Raw genomic sequence first — 13,880 nt, 5'->3', positions numbered from 1 at the left:
GACTCAGAGGCAGTGGTGCATGCCCTCTGTTACTGCCAGTCCCCCTGCCATGCAGAACTGCTGTTTTCTGCTAATCAGCTGTCATGTTCTGGCCTCTAAAACCAGCTAAAATATAAATGATTTATTTTGATCTGTGATCTGTGGTAGCATGCAGAGGATGCTTTTTGTGAAAAGCCATACCTGCACACTTTGGTCTAAAGATGTATATATACTGCTCCCTGGAAATGTGTGGCCACTTCAGGCCTCAGCTTTGCAAAGATTCCTGTTAGCAATGGGGACTCCCTAAGCAGCATATAATCAAGGCAGATAGATCTGTTATCATGTTCCTCCTATTTGCTGGGGGTTTGGTTTGAGAATGAGGGTGTTGTTTTTGTGTACCGTGTCCTGTAGCAATATTGGAGTGTGTTGCTGCCATAGCAGCTTAACATAAGGACTTATTTCTGTTGGTACAAGATAAATGTGGTTTGAGAAAGCCCTTCCTTCTGTCACAAGTGGCTCTGGCTCAGCTAAAGGAGTCAGGGATGAGTAGGTCACTACTTTATTTTTCCTTAGGCACCAAAGTTCAGATAGGGCATATTTGAGTCCACATACTTCAAGCTAATTCTAACTGAACACGTAGCTAGCTGGTTTTTTATCCAAAGCAAAGGCAGACCCAGCTTGCAAACACAAACTTCATCTTGTCCCCTGTGATGCTCTAATAATGCTGAGAACTTGGAAAGTCTCCCTCAAATAATGTGCACACCAATATCTTGTTTTTTCTACTTGCTGGTGACTTAATACATTTTACATTCATTAAATCATTGAGTTATTTTGAAACAATAATAAATATGATATGTCTCATGTCTGATCCCAAGCTTTTCACAGTTTTTGTCAAAGTTTTTTTATATGCTTGAAAACTGATGGAAGAAGTCATTGTTCCCTTAGCAAAACATTGCAATGAAAAATAACAATAGTTTGGAATAGTTTTAAACTAGCAGAATTGAGTGTGATGGTACAAATAGTTACAGTTAATTAATAGCCATAGGAGAATGGTAAGTAAACATAGAAGTACAAGAGGCTTTAAGAAATAAATAGTATTCTGTCCAGTGATGTATTTAGTGTAAGTGTGGCCTTGACTAGTTAAAAATAAGCCATAATTCCAGAGTAGCACATCAGTCCAAATCTGCCATTTCCAGCATGTGCCAGAACTGTATCCAAGATTCATAGCCATGAGTTGTTCTCCAGAATTCTTGTTGTCCACAGGGTATAAGCAGTCTTGGTGCAAGCTGATTCTTCATTCTGAGTATGTGGATGAGTACATACCTAACGTTACAGAGTGAAATGGGAAGATGGGAAGAATTACTTTCTGTTGCTAGCTGAGGTATTAATGTTCAGAAGAGAAGCTGAGGAACCTCAGTAGCTCCCTGAGGCAGATCATGGGGCTAGATAGTGTTTTCTCTTCCTGTAAAGCCCAGGGTCCAAAGAGTTTGAATTGATGCCTGGATCTACCAGTTTTATGCATACTTAGCATGTGCACTTCCCATGCATGAAGGAGCTGGAGTTTACATGAAACACAGGCAAATTCATGGGCTAGAATCCACTGTGTTGGACATTTGTTCCCCAGGAAAGTCACGTGTTTTCATCCATAATGCATGCAGCATTATGAGTTTAGGTACCAGAGCCTCAAAGCTTTTGCCTTTTAGCAGGCACAGTTCTTTTCAAGCCCTACTGTCCTTTATATTGGGGTTGCTGAGGCTTTTCTTGCTGCTGCTCCACTGTGCTATTTCTGTTTTTAGCATATTAGTTCTCCTCTGGAAGTTGTAGACATGTTGCCCCAGCAGCTGCTGGTGGAAAGTAGCTCATGCTTCTGCTCTTCTGCCTTGCAGGTGCACCTCTGTACGCTACGATACAGACCTACCAGCTACCAGTCTCATCATCACCTTCCACAATGAGGCCCGCTCCGCACTGCTCCGCACAGTGAGGAGGTGAGTTCAGCAAGGGGGGCTGGGCCTTGGGAGAGCACCATTGTAGGATTAGTCATTTTCCAGTGGTTACACAAGCAAGATGGATGGACCTCCCCCATATGCTTTGTGGTCTATCATAGAGATGGCCCACGAAGATGGGTCTGGGACTGGATTGGTGATGTGGGTGTTTCTTCAAAGTGTCTGCAGGTAGCTACTGTATAGTTCTTGTGATGGGATCATTAGCAGCAGGAAAGGGGCTGCTGGGCCTGCATCCACAGATGGGGAATGGTCAGTGTGAGCTTGGTTTGGAAGACTGAGGGTCCAGAGGGGGACAGTATGGGCTTCTAGATGTAGCTGAGGGGAAGAGCATGGGAGAGTGTATTTTGTAAACAGAAATATGCAACCAGTCTCCTGCTAGGGTATATGTTTCAGGAGGTGGGGCAGTCCTGCTGAGAACAGGGTGAGCAGTCTTCCAAGCAGAAAAAAATATCTGAACCTAATGGCCCACCAGGTCTTCCCTGCAGATTTTCACACAGACCCCGCTGTACATACAGGACACTTGCTATCTTGTGCCAGTAGCTCCTAATTTCTGAGTATCAGCAGTAGAGTCTCATCCCCAAGCAGAAGAAAGTGTGCAATTATCTATACCACAAAGCAGTGCTCAGCTGCTCCTTCCCCTCCTCAACATCCCTGCCAAATCTGGGGAGGCTCTTTTCCTTTTCCTTTTTACATAAAAAATGCCCTTTGCCCTCAGAGTTATCAAGCCTTTGTTCAAATGGTCCCTGAAGCCTGCAGGCAAGTCCAGGAACAGCTTGTGAAGGCTGAAAGGAAATTGAATTGTTCAGGTAGAAGGTTGAACTCATGGTATCACTAACAGGGATGTATTATTCATCATCATCACTTCTTCTCCTCTCAGGTCCTGTGGGCTTAGAGAAATGTACTTTGTGAATAAATAACAGGCTTTTCCAAGTTGGCCTCGTGGTTAGAAGGCTGCGTTTCAGTCTGCTGGGTTTGGTGCTGCTGTATTTTCAGAGTCCTGTATATACTGCATTAACACATTTTGCCTTTTTACTTCTTCTCGTTTTTTTTTCATTTAAACCATGAAATTAACCCTATACAGCCTCTATTCAGAAAATGAGCAGATTTGTTTGGAACTACAGTGCTGCTAGTAGGACATCAGCAGAAGATTTCAGCTGATTCTATCATAGGTCAGACAATAAATGGTTAGGTGCTCAGAAGCTGTGGTAGTGTGATCCTTAAGAAAATCCCAAGGCAGCCAATGAAAAAGAAGATGCTGTGATAATAAAATGTAGAGATGATGACATTCAAAACAGCAGCAGTAACCCATAAAGAGAGGGTCTGATATCAAATTAGGTTATGTGTACTGATGAGCAGATGAATATTGCCAATGTGTAATGCTAGACTTGCTCAAAGCAGGGTCAACTTGAGTAGGCTGCTGAGGTCTGTGTCCAGTTTGTTTTGTGTATCTCCAGGGACAGTGGAGATACTCAAGCATGTCTGCAACATGTCTAAGCCTTCTCTTCTCAAGGCTAAGCTCTTGCAACCTCATCTCATACATGTGATGCTCGAGTCCTTTACTCGCCTTAGCTGTCCTTTGCTAGCTGTGCTTCAGCATGTTCTTGTTTTTCTTATCTTGGGAAGGATAAGAAAACCTGATTGGTCTCACCAATCTTTTAGATGTGATGTTCTGCAACCTAGAGTCCCCAGCAAAGACCCTGCAAAGTGGACCTAGCTGTTCAACCCTGCTGTCCTGCTGACACTGGAGCAGCCCTCTAATGGGGAGCTAGCTGAGGTCAGTTGCAAAAGATTAAAAAAAAAAAAAAAAAAGGGTCAGCTGGATGGCCTGCAGGATGGCTTGGGTTGGAAGAGACCTTGAAGGTCATTGAGGTCCTACCAGAGCTCCAGCTATGGCTGGAGTCTTTGTTGCAAGAGGTTTACACTCAGTGCTCCTGATTTACTCCTTGTTTGCATCAAATGTTGGAAATGTTCCTGATTTATCCCTGTTTGGTGAGCGGTCCCAGAGGATAAATTCTTGGGTTCCATAATATCTACAGGGGCGCACAGCCAAACATTGGCTAGTAGCTTTCACTTTAAAGCAGAGCAGGTTTGATAACCATAAACAGAGGATATATTTTTGGAGAAGAAAAAAAAGGGAGATGGCATCTGTGAACTGATGGGAGATGGACAAATCAACAGAGAAGGGAAGCTATTGGCAGTATTGGAATGGTGTCATGGGACAAAGTGAGGTCACTGACACTGAAAGAAGAAAGTTGTGAGAAAAGAAGAAGGAGGGTAACATATCCTTGAGATGAGAGTAATAGTCTCTGTTTCTGCTGTAAAAGAGGGATTAGCACTGGGATTTTGGAAGCCTAGTAATATGTTCTGTGCCTAAGAGTAATCAATTGTTGTGCCAGTCTGTGGTAAAGTGAAATACTAGGATTGCTGTGTTCCTTGTACAAAAGACAGGCAAGAAAAGGTACAAAGAAGATTAAATACTTTTTCCAAGGATCCACAGCAAATTATTGCAGAGCTGAGAGCAGAACTAGACATCGAACAGTAAGTAGTGAACTCCTCAAGAATATTTCCTCTCTGCTGGGGGACTGAGTGAACAGCTGAGGAAGGGAGAACAAAGTGTATGGCCTTTTTCCCAGTTCTGTTGAGTTGGAAGTCCTGTAGCTTGTGGAGAAAATGTGAGTATTGCTAATAGGGTAGCAAGAATATGTGGAATACCATTTTACAGCAGTTATGCTGCAGGATGTGGCCAGTCAGGGTTGTTAATATTTTGTGTTACGTCTGCGTGAACAAGAATTTCAGTGCAAGGTAACTTTGTCTGTAAAATATGCAAATAATGGCTATTCTGGGGGAAGGAGCAATCACAAATGCAAGAAGGAACATAGCCCTACCTTCCACCCCACTGCTCAGTGCTGAAGTATCCAAAGGAGTATGAGCCAAGAGCAGCAAATGGGATTCAGCTTTGAAAAATGCAAGCTCGGTCATCTAGGGATGTGTCAGCTCAAAATACAAATACTCTTGAGGTGTATGAAGCAGCTTAAATCTGAAATGGAATAGGAACAGCGGAGCAGACATGATTTTGCTGTGGGGCAACAGAAAACTGAGGAAATTTGTGTGCAAACCTATTGGTGATGCTAATTACCATACCGTAATTTCTCTCTCCATAACCATAGTAGGCTATTCCTGGGAGTATGGGGTTACTCTTGTGTTTCCTGTATAAAGGAAAACAAAACAAAAAGCAAGCAAAATAAACAAAAACCAATTGAACAAAATGAGATAACCCAAAATATTTAAGCGATACTCTCCAAAATTGCTTGAAATCAGAAGAGCAAGCGCCACTAAAATGCTAGAACCAGGAGGACAGAGTTTACCTCTGTATTTTAAGGCTGAAGTTTGCAGAGCTGTCCTCTTCGCTGGTGTGCTCAGGTGTGAGCAATGTTCAGTGTATGAGCTGTCTTACTGAAGGCAGTAAGGACTTGCCTGTGCATTTGTGGAATGAAGCTTGAAGAGGGAATATGCTGTGTACTTCTAGTAAAGCCAGAGGAAGAACTTGAAGAGGTTTATGGAAAATCAGTTCAAGTGTTTTAAAACAAATGAGAGGAACAAAAAGGTCAGAATGAAGCTGCTGTAACTCTAGAGTACCAGACTGTATTGACCTCAGTGGAGAGTGTAAGCTCTTAACCTCCTTCCTTGAATGTGAAATCCTGCTTCTTGTAGACACAAGCCAGTTGCAGCTCTGTGGGTATTGCAGGCTACAGTCATTCCCAGCCCAGGGAAAGGTCTGTGCCCCCAGAAAGTGTCGTGGCTTGAAAGAAAGACAAATAACAATCAAAACAAGCAAAAAAAACCACAAACCCCAAACCAAGTCCAGAATATTGCCAAAGAAAATTGCCTTTTTCCTAAAGAAGAGAATAGGTGAGAAATGACTGAGAGCACTCCTTGCTGGGAAAAGTGGCAGTTCTCTTTCTGCTTCCCAGCAGTGATGAGCTTTGTCCAGAGACTAGTGGAACAGCTTCCTGGCTGCTGCATGGCTGTTAATGCTCTCCTCTTTGTCTCTCAGGAGGCAGAGAGCATGCTTCAGCATCCTTTGCTAGGTGCTTCCTGGCAGACCCTACAACCAACTTTCTTGCTGTGGAGTCCTTCTCAGGTTTGACTGAGATGCCATAGCTTTCTGGGATGTTTCTGCTCGCAGTTCAGCTTCTGCTGGACCCTTGTACAAAGAGCTGAGTTACCTCTTCCACATTACTGAGTTTGGTATTCCTGCTATAAAGCATGGCACAGCAGACTTCTGTCAGTACTACCATTGTCATTATTATAGCACCTCACAAGGTCTGTCTTTTTCTTCTCTGGATCCCTGCAGCGTCCTGAACCGCACCCCTCCCAACCTCATCCAGGAAATTATTTTGGTAGATGACTTCAGCTCAGATCGTAAGTATGGACCTATTTCCCTTGCATTTGTTTTTTCTCCTTCTGTTCTCCCTCTTTGTGGTTGCTTTGTTTACTCCCTTCTTTAACAGAGATTCCATCATGTCTCTTTGCAAGGGAGAAGGAAAAGGGAGATAGTATTTCTGTGCGCAGTTTAAATACATGCATTGTAAAGGCCATGGCAGAGGAGGATGGTGAAATTAGGTATTAAAACCTGTGAGGGCCTCAGAGTCCAACTATGGGAGCTGGGTGTTTCTGAGCACCTCTAACATAGAGTCCTAAGTGTCTCACGTTCTGCACCTGAAAATTCCAATACAGTGTCAGCGTCCAAAGTGTTCCAGATCAACACAAATGGATCTCTGATGCCGGTATTGCACAAGGCTGTGCCACAAACTGCTGTTTAGGCTCCTGGGTAGAAGAATTTTCACGAAGCTCCACCATATTGTAATTCTTATTTTTTCTTGCTGGCAAGCAGATATCTGTGGTTCTACAGCTGAGGCGTCTGAACTTTAGTTCACCACTTTAGTACCTGTTTGAGGACTGACACTTAGTTTTAACATCTGTCTCAGTTTCTGCAAAGATACATACAGTCCATAGATGCTGGCAAGTAGTTACACTCAGAGTGATAAGTTCCACTCCTGCAGAGTAAGTGACTTGATATGGATTCTTGTATGTACTTGAAATTGTGGCTTAACCAAGCTGAGTGATTATTTCCCTTGTAGCAGATATCCAGCAAAATCCCATTAGACTTTAATTGAGAGCACCTGCCACTTGGATGGTGCAGCAGCTGCCAAAGTGCTTCACACAAGAGTAGTATTTTAGATTGCATGCATGTATCCTTGAGGATGGAGATGCTCCTGCAGGCCTGTACCAGGAGATGCGCTGTGGCTGATGGCCTTTATGTTCTCTGGGGAAGGATGGCAGTGGGAAAGAGAGGACGTGAGACATAAAGAGGAACATGGAATAAATGGAGAAATGGGACATTATGGTGGACCAAGGGAAAATAGCATGTGCTAGAAAGCGTTGCTTCCGTGGATGGCAGTAGAGAGAGTGCTGTTTATAGGCAGCCTAGCCCGTGGCATCCTGTATGACGTGGTGCTCCTTCACATGGCTGGACCCAGTAGCTGTTGCTCTCCATCATGTTCCCTGAGCAAAGGAAATGAGGGATGGCACAAGCTCCTGGCAAGCTACCAGCAAAGCCCTCAGTTAGACATCCATGTGTTAGTGTAATGGTGCCTCCAGGGAAGCAGATCAACTCTCTGTGGCTTATATTAAATAAAATCAAGCTGAAACTGCCCTAAGAACAAATGTTGGGAGATGCCCAAATGAGCCGCTGAGGGCAAAGAAAATGGATGAAATCATTTTGTATGACAGGATTCTCTTTTACTTGTCACTTCTGCAGTTTGCGGCTCTGGCTCCCTATGGTCCCTCCATTTCATCAAAGCCATCCGCTCAGTGCCATGTTGCCAGCACATACCCCATTATTCTTGTGAACTGCTAAGTGCAGGACGGAGGCCTGCCCTACTGGAGTGTCAGGAGGTACAGGCTCAGCTGTCTGAGGTGGGCAGTGGGCAAGCAGTGCTCTTTTGTGTACCCTTCCAAAAGGAGGACTGGGGCCATCAGGCTGATATTAAGAGAAAGCAGGAATTCCCCGCCCATGGAAATACAAGAGAACAGTTAATTGGAGCTCTCTACTGAAGCCAAATAATTAATTCATGTATGTGTACCAATTTTTTTTTGCCTTCCTTAAGCTGAGGACTGCCAGCTTCTTACCAAGATCCCTAAGGTCAAGTGTCTACGAAACATCCGTCGAGAAGGTGAGTATGGAAGCTTTGCAGCTACAAAGATTGGTGGATTTGCCCACGTAGCCCTGTTTGCCTACCAGCCGTGTACGTGTTGTTTCTTATTGTTATGTTCTTTTTAATCAGCGGTGTTCTAATGTGGAGGCTGTATGAACAGAGGATCTGGCTTATTGACTCTCAGTCTTCGGGACTCTCAGTTCATAGTTTAAATAATGAGCACTGTCCAAAGGCCCTGGGTAGAACAAGGACTGCATTTTAAGATCTTTATTAATATAGGTGCAATTGGAAATCCTATTTCCAGGTTAATTTCTGAAGCTGTCGGTGTACAGTGGGCTTGGAGCAAGGATCTGAAAGGGGAGATGGGAGCCACTGTTCAGGGCATGAAAGTTATTCCAGGTAGTGGGATGGTGGTATGTAAGAAAGTATGGAAATATCTGAGAGCCAGAGTGGCACCTCTAACCACAGGGCAAGAAGAAGAGGAATAGATAAGGAAGAAAGGCAGTGAGAGAATAGAGTGTTTTCTTGTGGGAGTGGTGAGAGAGGCAATAGGATGCTCTGATGGAGAGACACCAAGCAGGGACGGTACAGGCAGCAGCAAGGTACCTGAGAGAAGGGCTGGAGGGGAATGGAACTGTCATCTAGGCAGGAACCAGGTGAAAGTTCATTGTCATGAACAGAAGTGGCAAATTAGGTCATTCTTTGTGTGTTGAGAGGGCTCAGATTTGATGTTGCCCTCAAGGGATGCCCTGCCAAAGCTGTTCTCTGTTCCTGACAGAGGTGTTGCAGTGAAGAAGTGCCTGGTCTCCTCATGTAACATCCATGTAAAGTATTTTAGCTTCTGAAAGAGGCTCAGCTGTTTACCTTTCTAACCTTTCTTTTCTTCTTCTGCCATCCTTTCCCCATTGCAGGGCTGATTCGTTCTCGGGTGCGAGGAGCTGAAGTGGCCACTGCTGACATCCTCACTTTCTTAGACAGTCACTGTGAAGTCAACAGTGAGTGGCTACAGCCCATGCTTCAGAGAGTGAAAGAGGTGAGCACCATCTCCCTACTCTGAGCTAGACAGGTTAGGGTTAGCATGTCTGGGACTTGTGAATCCTGTGCCCTCGGGTGCCTTGAGCGGTGCCAGCAAGGACAGAGCCTTCCCAAATAGTCCCTTTCTCAGGCAGATGAAGATACAGCTTGAGCTAGATGGGCAGCAGATCCCTGATGGGCTTCATGCATTCTCCTGCCAACACATCAGGGCAGCAGGTGCTGAGTTATGAGATGCATTGGTGAATAATTGAACTGCCATTTTGCACCTCATCTATCCTGCAGGTGTTCTGCTTCTTTTCTGCCCATACATAGGGTAGTGACCTCAGCACACACTGGGTAACTTTTCCATGGCTGCTATTCCCTTGCTGCTGGGCATTTCCCTCTGCCTTGTCACTGCCAAAACTTTCCTTCCTACCTGGTTCAGTTTAGAAAGGATTGGTGTGAGTCTGGACTGGTGTGAGTCTGGACTGTCACCCTGGTTGCATTGTAGGGCTGGAGGGGAAAACATGGCTCTACTAAAAGAAAAATGGGAGGGGAAGGGGAGAAGTGTTAGCCCTGCTTGCAAGAAGACTTAGCTCCACTTGCAAGGGGCTGGGATTGTTCCTCTCCTTTGGAACAGAGGACTCTATGGAGTAATGGGCTCCAGAAAAAGGAGTTTTGAGTCTTTTATGCTGACTTGTATCCATGTCTGGCTTAAACTGGAAGAAGGTGAAACTTAAGGAATGATGACTTAAAAGCTTCCACTTTTTAGATCTGATCAATAAGTCCTCTAGTTCAGAAGCCCATAAGTATTTGCTTCTGGCTTTTAAGTCAACATACAACGTGGGGTTCCAAAGCAGCAAGGCCTATTGCAGATTTCCTGCATTATTCATCTGAGTACTGGTTTTGGGTTTCCCCATCCCAGTCTTAGTGCTGGCTGGTTGGAGCAGTGTCTGGAGCACTACGCTGCCAGAGTAGGTTCAAGGGCAAGGTTCTGGCCTTACTGATGCATCCTTTGTGCAATTGTCTGTGTGTGAAGGGGAATATGCATTAACAACAGGCTTTTGCTGGTTGTGGTCTGCTGGCCAAGCAGAAAGAGCTACTGTGAGGCACAGAACGGAGGTTTGGTAAGAAGGTTGTGGAGGCTGTCAGGTGATAGTAAGATGCTGGTTTTGGCATTACCAGCTCTCTGTTTCATCTTATATATCAGCTTTTGTAAGACTTTCTTCAGTGCTGTGGTGGAAACATTACATCTCAAGTTCTGTTTATTAAAAAGACTGCAAATAAAACCTTACAGCCACCAAAGTGTTCTAATTCCTTAATATTCAGATATTATATTTTTTTCAGTTTGCATCTGATTGCAATGAGTTAATTCAAGCGTGGCTGAGCAGAAATCAGTAGATATCAAAAACAAACACAAAACCTTTGGGACAGTGATTCACGTCCTGTGTCTTGGGCAGGAAATAGAGCTGTTTCTTGGCAGCACTTCTGGGTATGTAGGTCCCTTGCCTCATTCCCTTTATCCATGGTGTACGCTTGGCTAATACCCAACCTTCTCCATTTGGACATTGTGTACATCAATCACTGCTCAGCTGTCAAAACTCTATTGGAAAAGCCACATAAAAATTTGCATGTTACTTTCTCAGCTTTGTTTTTTATGATCTCGGTCAGCTTTTCCAGACCCTTGAGAAAAATCTAACTGCTTTTTTTCCCCCCTTTTCTCTGTCTCTTTCAGGATTATACCCGAGTGGTGAGTCCAATCATTGATGTTATCAGCCTGGATAACTTTGCCTACCTGGCAGCATCAGCAGATCTGAGGGGAGGTGAGTATAATGAATGGCTTGTGATAGTTAGGCCTGTGAGATGGTGCTTAAAAAATAATTGATGTTGGCTTTAGCTTTTAAAATAAAGTAGTGATGCTCTTTCCTGATGGGTTTTATGTCCTCCTTTTCCTGCAAATTGCTAAGTCAGATATTTTGCAGAGTTGAAATAAAGCCCAAATATGGTTTTGTTCTTGAGCTTGCATCAGCATCATGGTATTTTGCAGTTTCGGGGCTTAGCTAACTGATAAAGCATATCAACATATCCTATGGCCTTTTCACCTCCTGTCAGCAAGTGAACAGCAGGATTTTTGGGCTGCGGCACTCAGGCCAAGCAGCCAAATGTGAAGCACCTTCCTGTGCTTTCACAAGTTCATAAACCAGGGAGATCACTCTCTATGGTTTCCAGTAAAGGAAGAAGGGTGATAGCAAATAAAATAGGTGAAAGCCTGCAAAATTTCCCCTCTTCTTATATTCCTTGCGGTCCATCTGGCATCTTGGGTTGTTCTCCTAGCTGCTGAACCCTCTTATGGCTGTTCTCTGTGAGCTGCCATTCCCCTGTAGGTAGCCATGTTTCACTACTGCACTGCTTGCTCACTGAAGGCTACTCACTCTGTGGCTAACCTCAACAGGGTACAGTGCTAGTGTCTGTGATGAGCTTAGCTCTCCACCACAGGCTAATTATAAATAAACAGTAGGCTTGGATATTAAAATGGTTAAAATGATCTGCAAGCCCTTGTTCCCAGAATACATTACATCCCACAAAGTGCTGTGATTAAAATAAATAACTCTGGCAGACAGGGAAGTGTAAAAAAGACTGGCCAAAATGCAACAACCCTAATTAGTATGTGTCATTCTGACAACACTCTCCTGAGGATGTGGAGTGGAACTGAGCAGAAACCTGTACTGCTGAGGGATGAAGATGCCAAGACAAAATTGGCAACTTCTTGGATACGTTAAAATGAACTCTTTCCACTTTGGCTAGGCTGCAAGGGGTGTTGAAGAAGGAAAGTAGGTGTCACCTGTGATGTAAAGGTGGAGGCTGAAGCTAGGAGAAAGCCAAGAACAAAACCTGTCTGGCATGTTTCTTTTCTTCTCAGGATTTGACTGGAGCCTTCACTTTAAATGGGAGCAGATTCCTATAGAGCAGAAGATGTCCAGAACAGACCCAACTCAGTCTATAAGGTATCCATCTCTGATGGACTGCGTGCAGTCCTCCAAATGTCTTTACTGAGCCTTTGCCTTTATGGCGAGGAGTGCAAAGGGTTGTCTTGCTGGGGACAAGATATCATTGTTTTTACTTGATAAAGGAAAACTTTTCATGTTATTTCTGAAGAAATCTTGCAATGCTGCAATACCCTAATTCTTTGAGTATTGTTACCTGAGTATTATATGAATAGTAACTATATAGTTTCATTGGCTTGTAGCTGTGCTATCCCAACAGGCCACCTCTTCTTGTTTTCTATTTGTTTTTATGGTTTCCCTCAACACTCTGCATGCCTCCAGAAATCATTTGGAGATTTTTAATTACCTCTGTCTTCTAGGTGAGGAATTAAAGAAAGATGCAGCTAAACAATCACCTCCGGAAATGTAAAGTAGAGCTAGGAGCTTAATTGCACCTAGTAATTTGAGCACAGAATTAACCTTCTCTCCTAAATAATTGTGTCCGCACAAAACCGAATTGTGTTAACTGCAGCGGTTATTGCCAGTTTTACTGCTGTGTGTGTGGTTCTGAGGGATGTAGAACGTGAAAAATCCTGGTATAAAAAGTCACAGTGCTCAGCTCCCTGTTTGTAATGGAAGTGCCATTTTATTCCTTCATATAATTTGTGAGTCTCTGTTTTGCACTCAATAAGTAGCCTACAGTACATACAGCAAAGCCACTCATACCATGCCTAGTTGGTGAGCGCAGCCATCAGACAATGAATACCTCTGTCATTCCTACACACTGCGTGTATTTGTATAAATGCAAAAGACACAGCATTATTCATGTAGTCTAAAAAAGGATGGGGGAGGATCTAGTGAGGGGCATCTCATCAAAGCAGGAACGTGATCAGCACACTTCTGTTTTCCTGTTTTGAATAGGAGATGGTTTGTCAGGCCTACACAAACTGTCTCCCCTCTAAAATGAAGATGGTGGTGCTGCACGCACACGAGTATGTGAGCTTATTTAATATGGGCTTGTGTTTTCTTTTCCAGAACCCCTGTCATAGCAGGAGGCATCTTTGTGATTAACAAATCCTGGTTTAACCACCTGGGAAAATACGATACTCAAATGGACATCTGGGGAGGAGAAAATTTCGGTAAGCTTAGGGTGTCTGAGGAACAACACACTAATGCAGAACTATTTCCCAGTATTCACAACTTAGCAGAGCTCTTCTTTCAAGATCTGCATGTCGATAGAAGGTTACAGACATGGTCAAGCTATCACCACGTGGGTCAGAATTTTATGTCAGTTTTTTGCAAAGTGAATGGAAGCTCCCTGCCTATCAGGGAGCCTAGCACTGTTTTTTGGTGCATATGTCCATAGCTGATGCTAAAGCAGAGCTCTCTGCAGTCAGTAAGAGGCAATAAATCAGCTGCACACCCACAACTGTTCTTGTACATAGAGGTGATGAAAACCTCTGCAGAACTGCTTTGTTCTCCTCCTTCAAACTGCTTTCATAAAGGCTGGCAATGGCTGGGCCGGGCTGTGTGGGATTGGGCTGAGTGTGTAGGTCTTGCCAGTTGTTTCTTGTGCAGTTTCCATTTTTTGTTGCCCCTCATCACTTGTTTCTTATCCTGCACCTTGACTCTTCTTTAACAAAAGCAAGGCTGAGTGCACAGTCCTCTGTATAATGGAGTCT

The 13,880-nt window shown here is 43.9% G+C and overlaps 1 protein-coding gene across 2 annotated transcripts in view; it reads left to right on the top strand.

Moving 5' to 3' along the window:
* Positions 1 to 13,880, top strand: part of GALNT16 (polypeptide N-acetylgalactosaminyltransferase 16) — a 53,541-nt gene that overhangs the window by 26,091 nt on the left and 13,570 nt on the right. For both annotated transcript variants that reach the window (XM_015864710.3, XM_085549000.1), the window contains exons 3-9: positions 1,866 to 1,964; positions 6,337 to 6,404; positions 8,153 to 8,218; positions 9,112 to 9,233; positions 10,950 to 11,037; positions 12,135 to 12,219; positions 13,234 to 13,337. In XM_015864710.3, coding sequence (XP_015720196.2) covers positions 1,866 to 1,964; positions 6,337 to 6,404; positions 8,153 to 8,218; positions 9,112 to 9,233; positions 10,950 to 11,037; positions 12,135 to 12,219; positions 13,234 to 13,337 — 632 coding nt within the window. The remainder of the gene's footprint in view (positions 1 to 1,865; positions 1,965 to 6,336; positions 6,405 to 8,152; positions 8,219 to 9,111; positions 9,234 to 10,949; positions 11,038 to 12,134; positions 12,220 to 13,233; positions 13,338 to 13,880) is intronic.

This window comes from Coturnix japonica, chromosome 5 (assembly GCF_054131305.1).
Source record: "Coturnix japonica strain WE chromosome 5, WE-NBRP24, whole genome shotgun sequence".
NCBI classification, from domain to species: Eukaryota; Metazoa; Chordata; class Aves; order Galliformes; family Phasianidae; genus Coturnix; species Coturnix japonica.
Note: the sequence above shows the minus strand (reverse complement) of the source record. Positions and strands in the feature narration are given on the sequence as shown.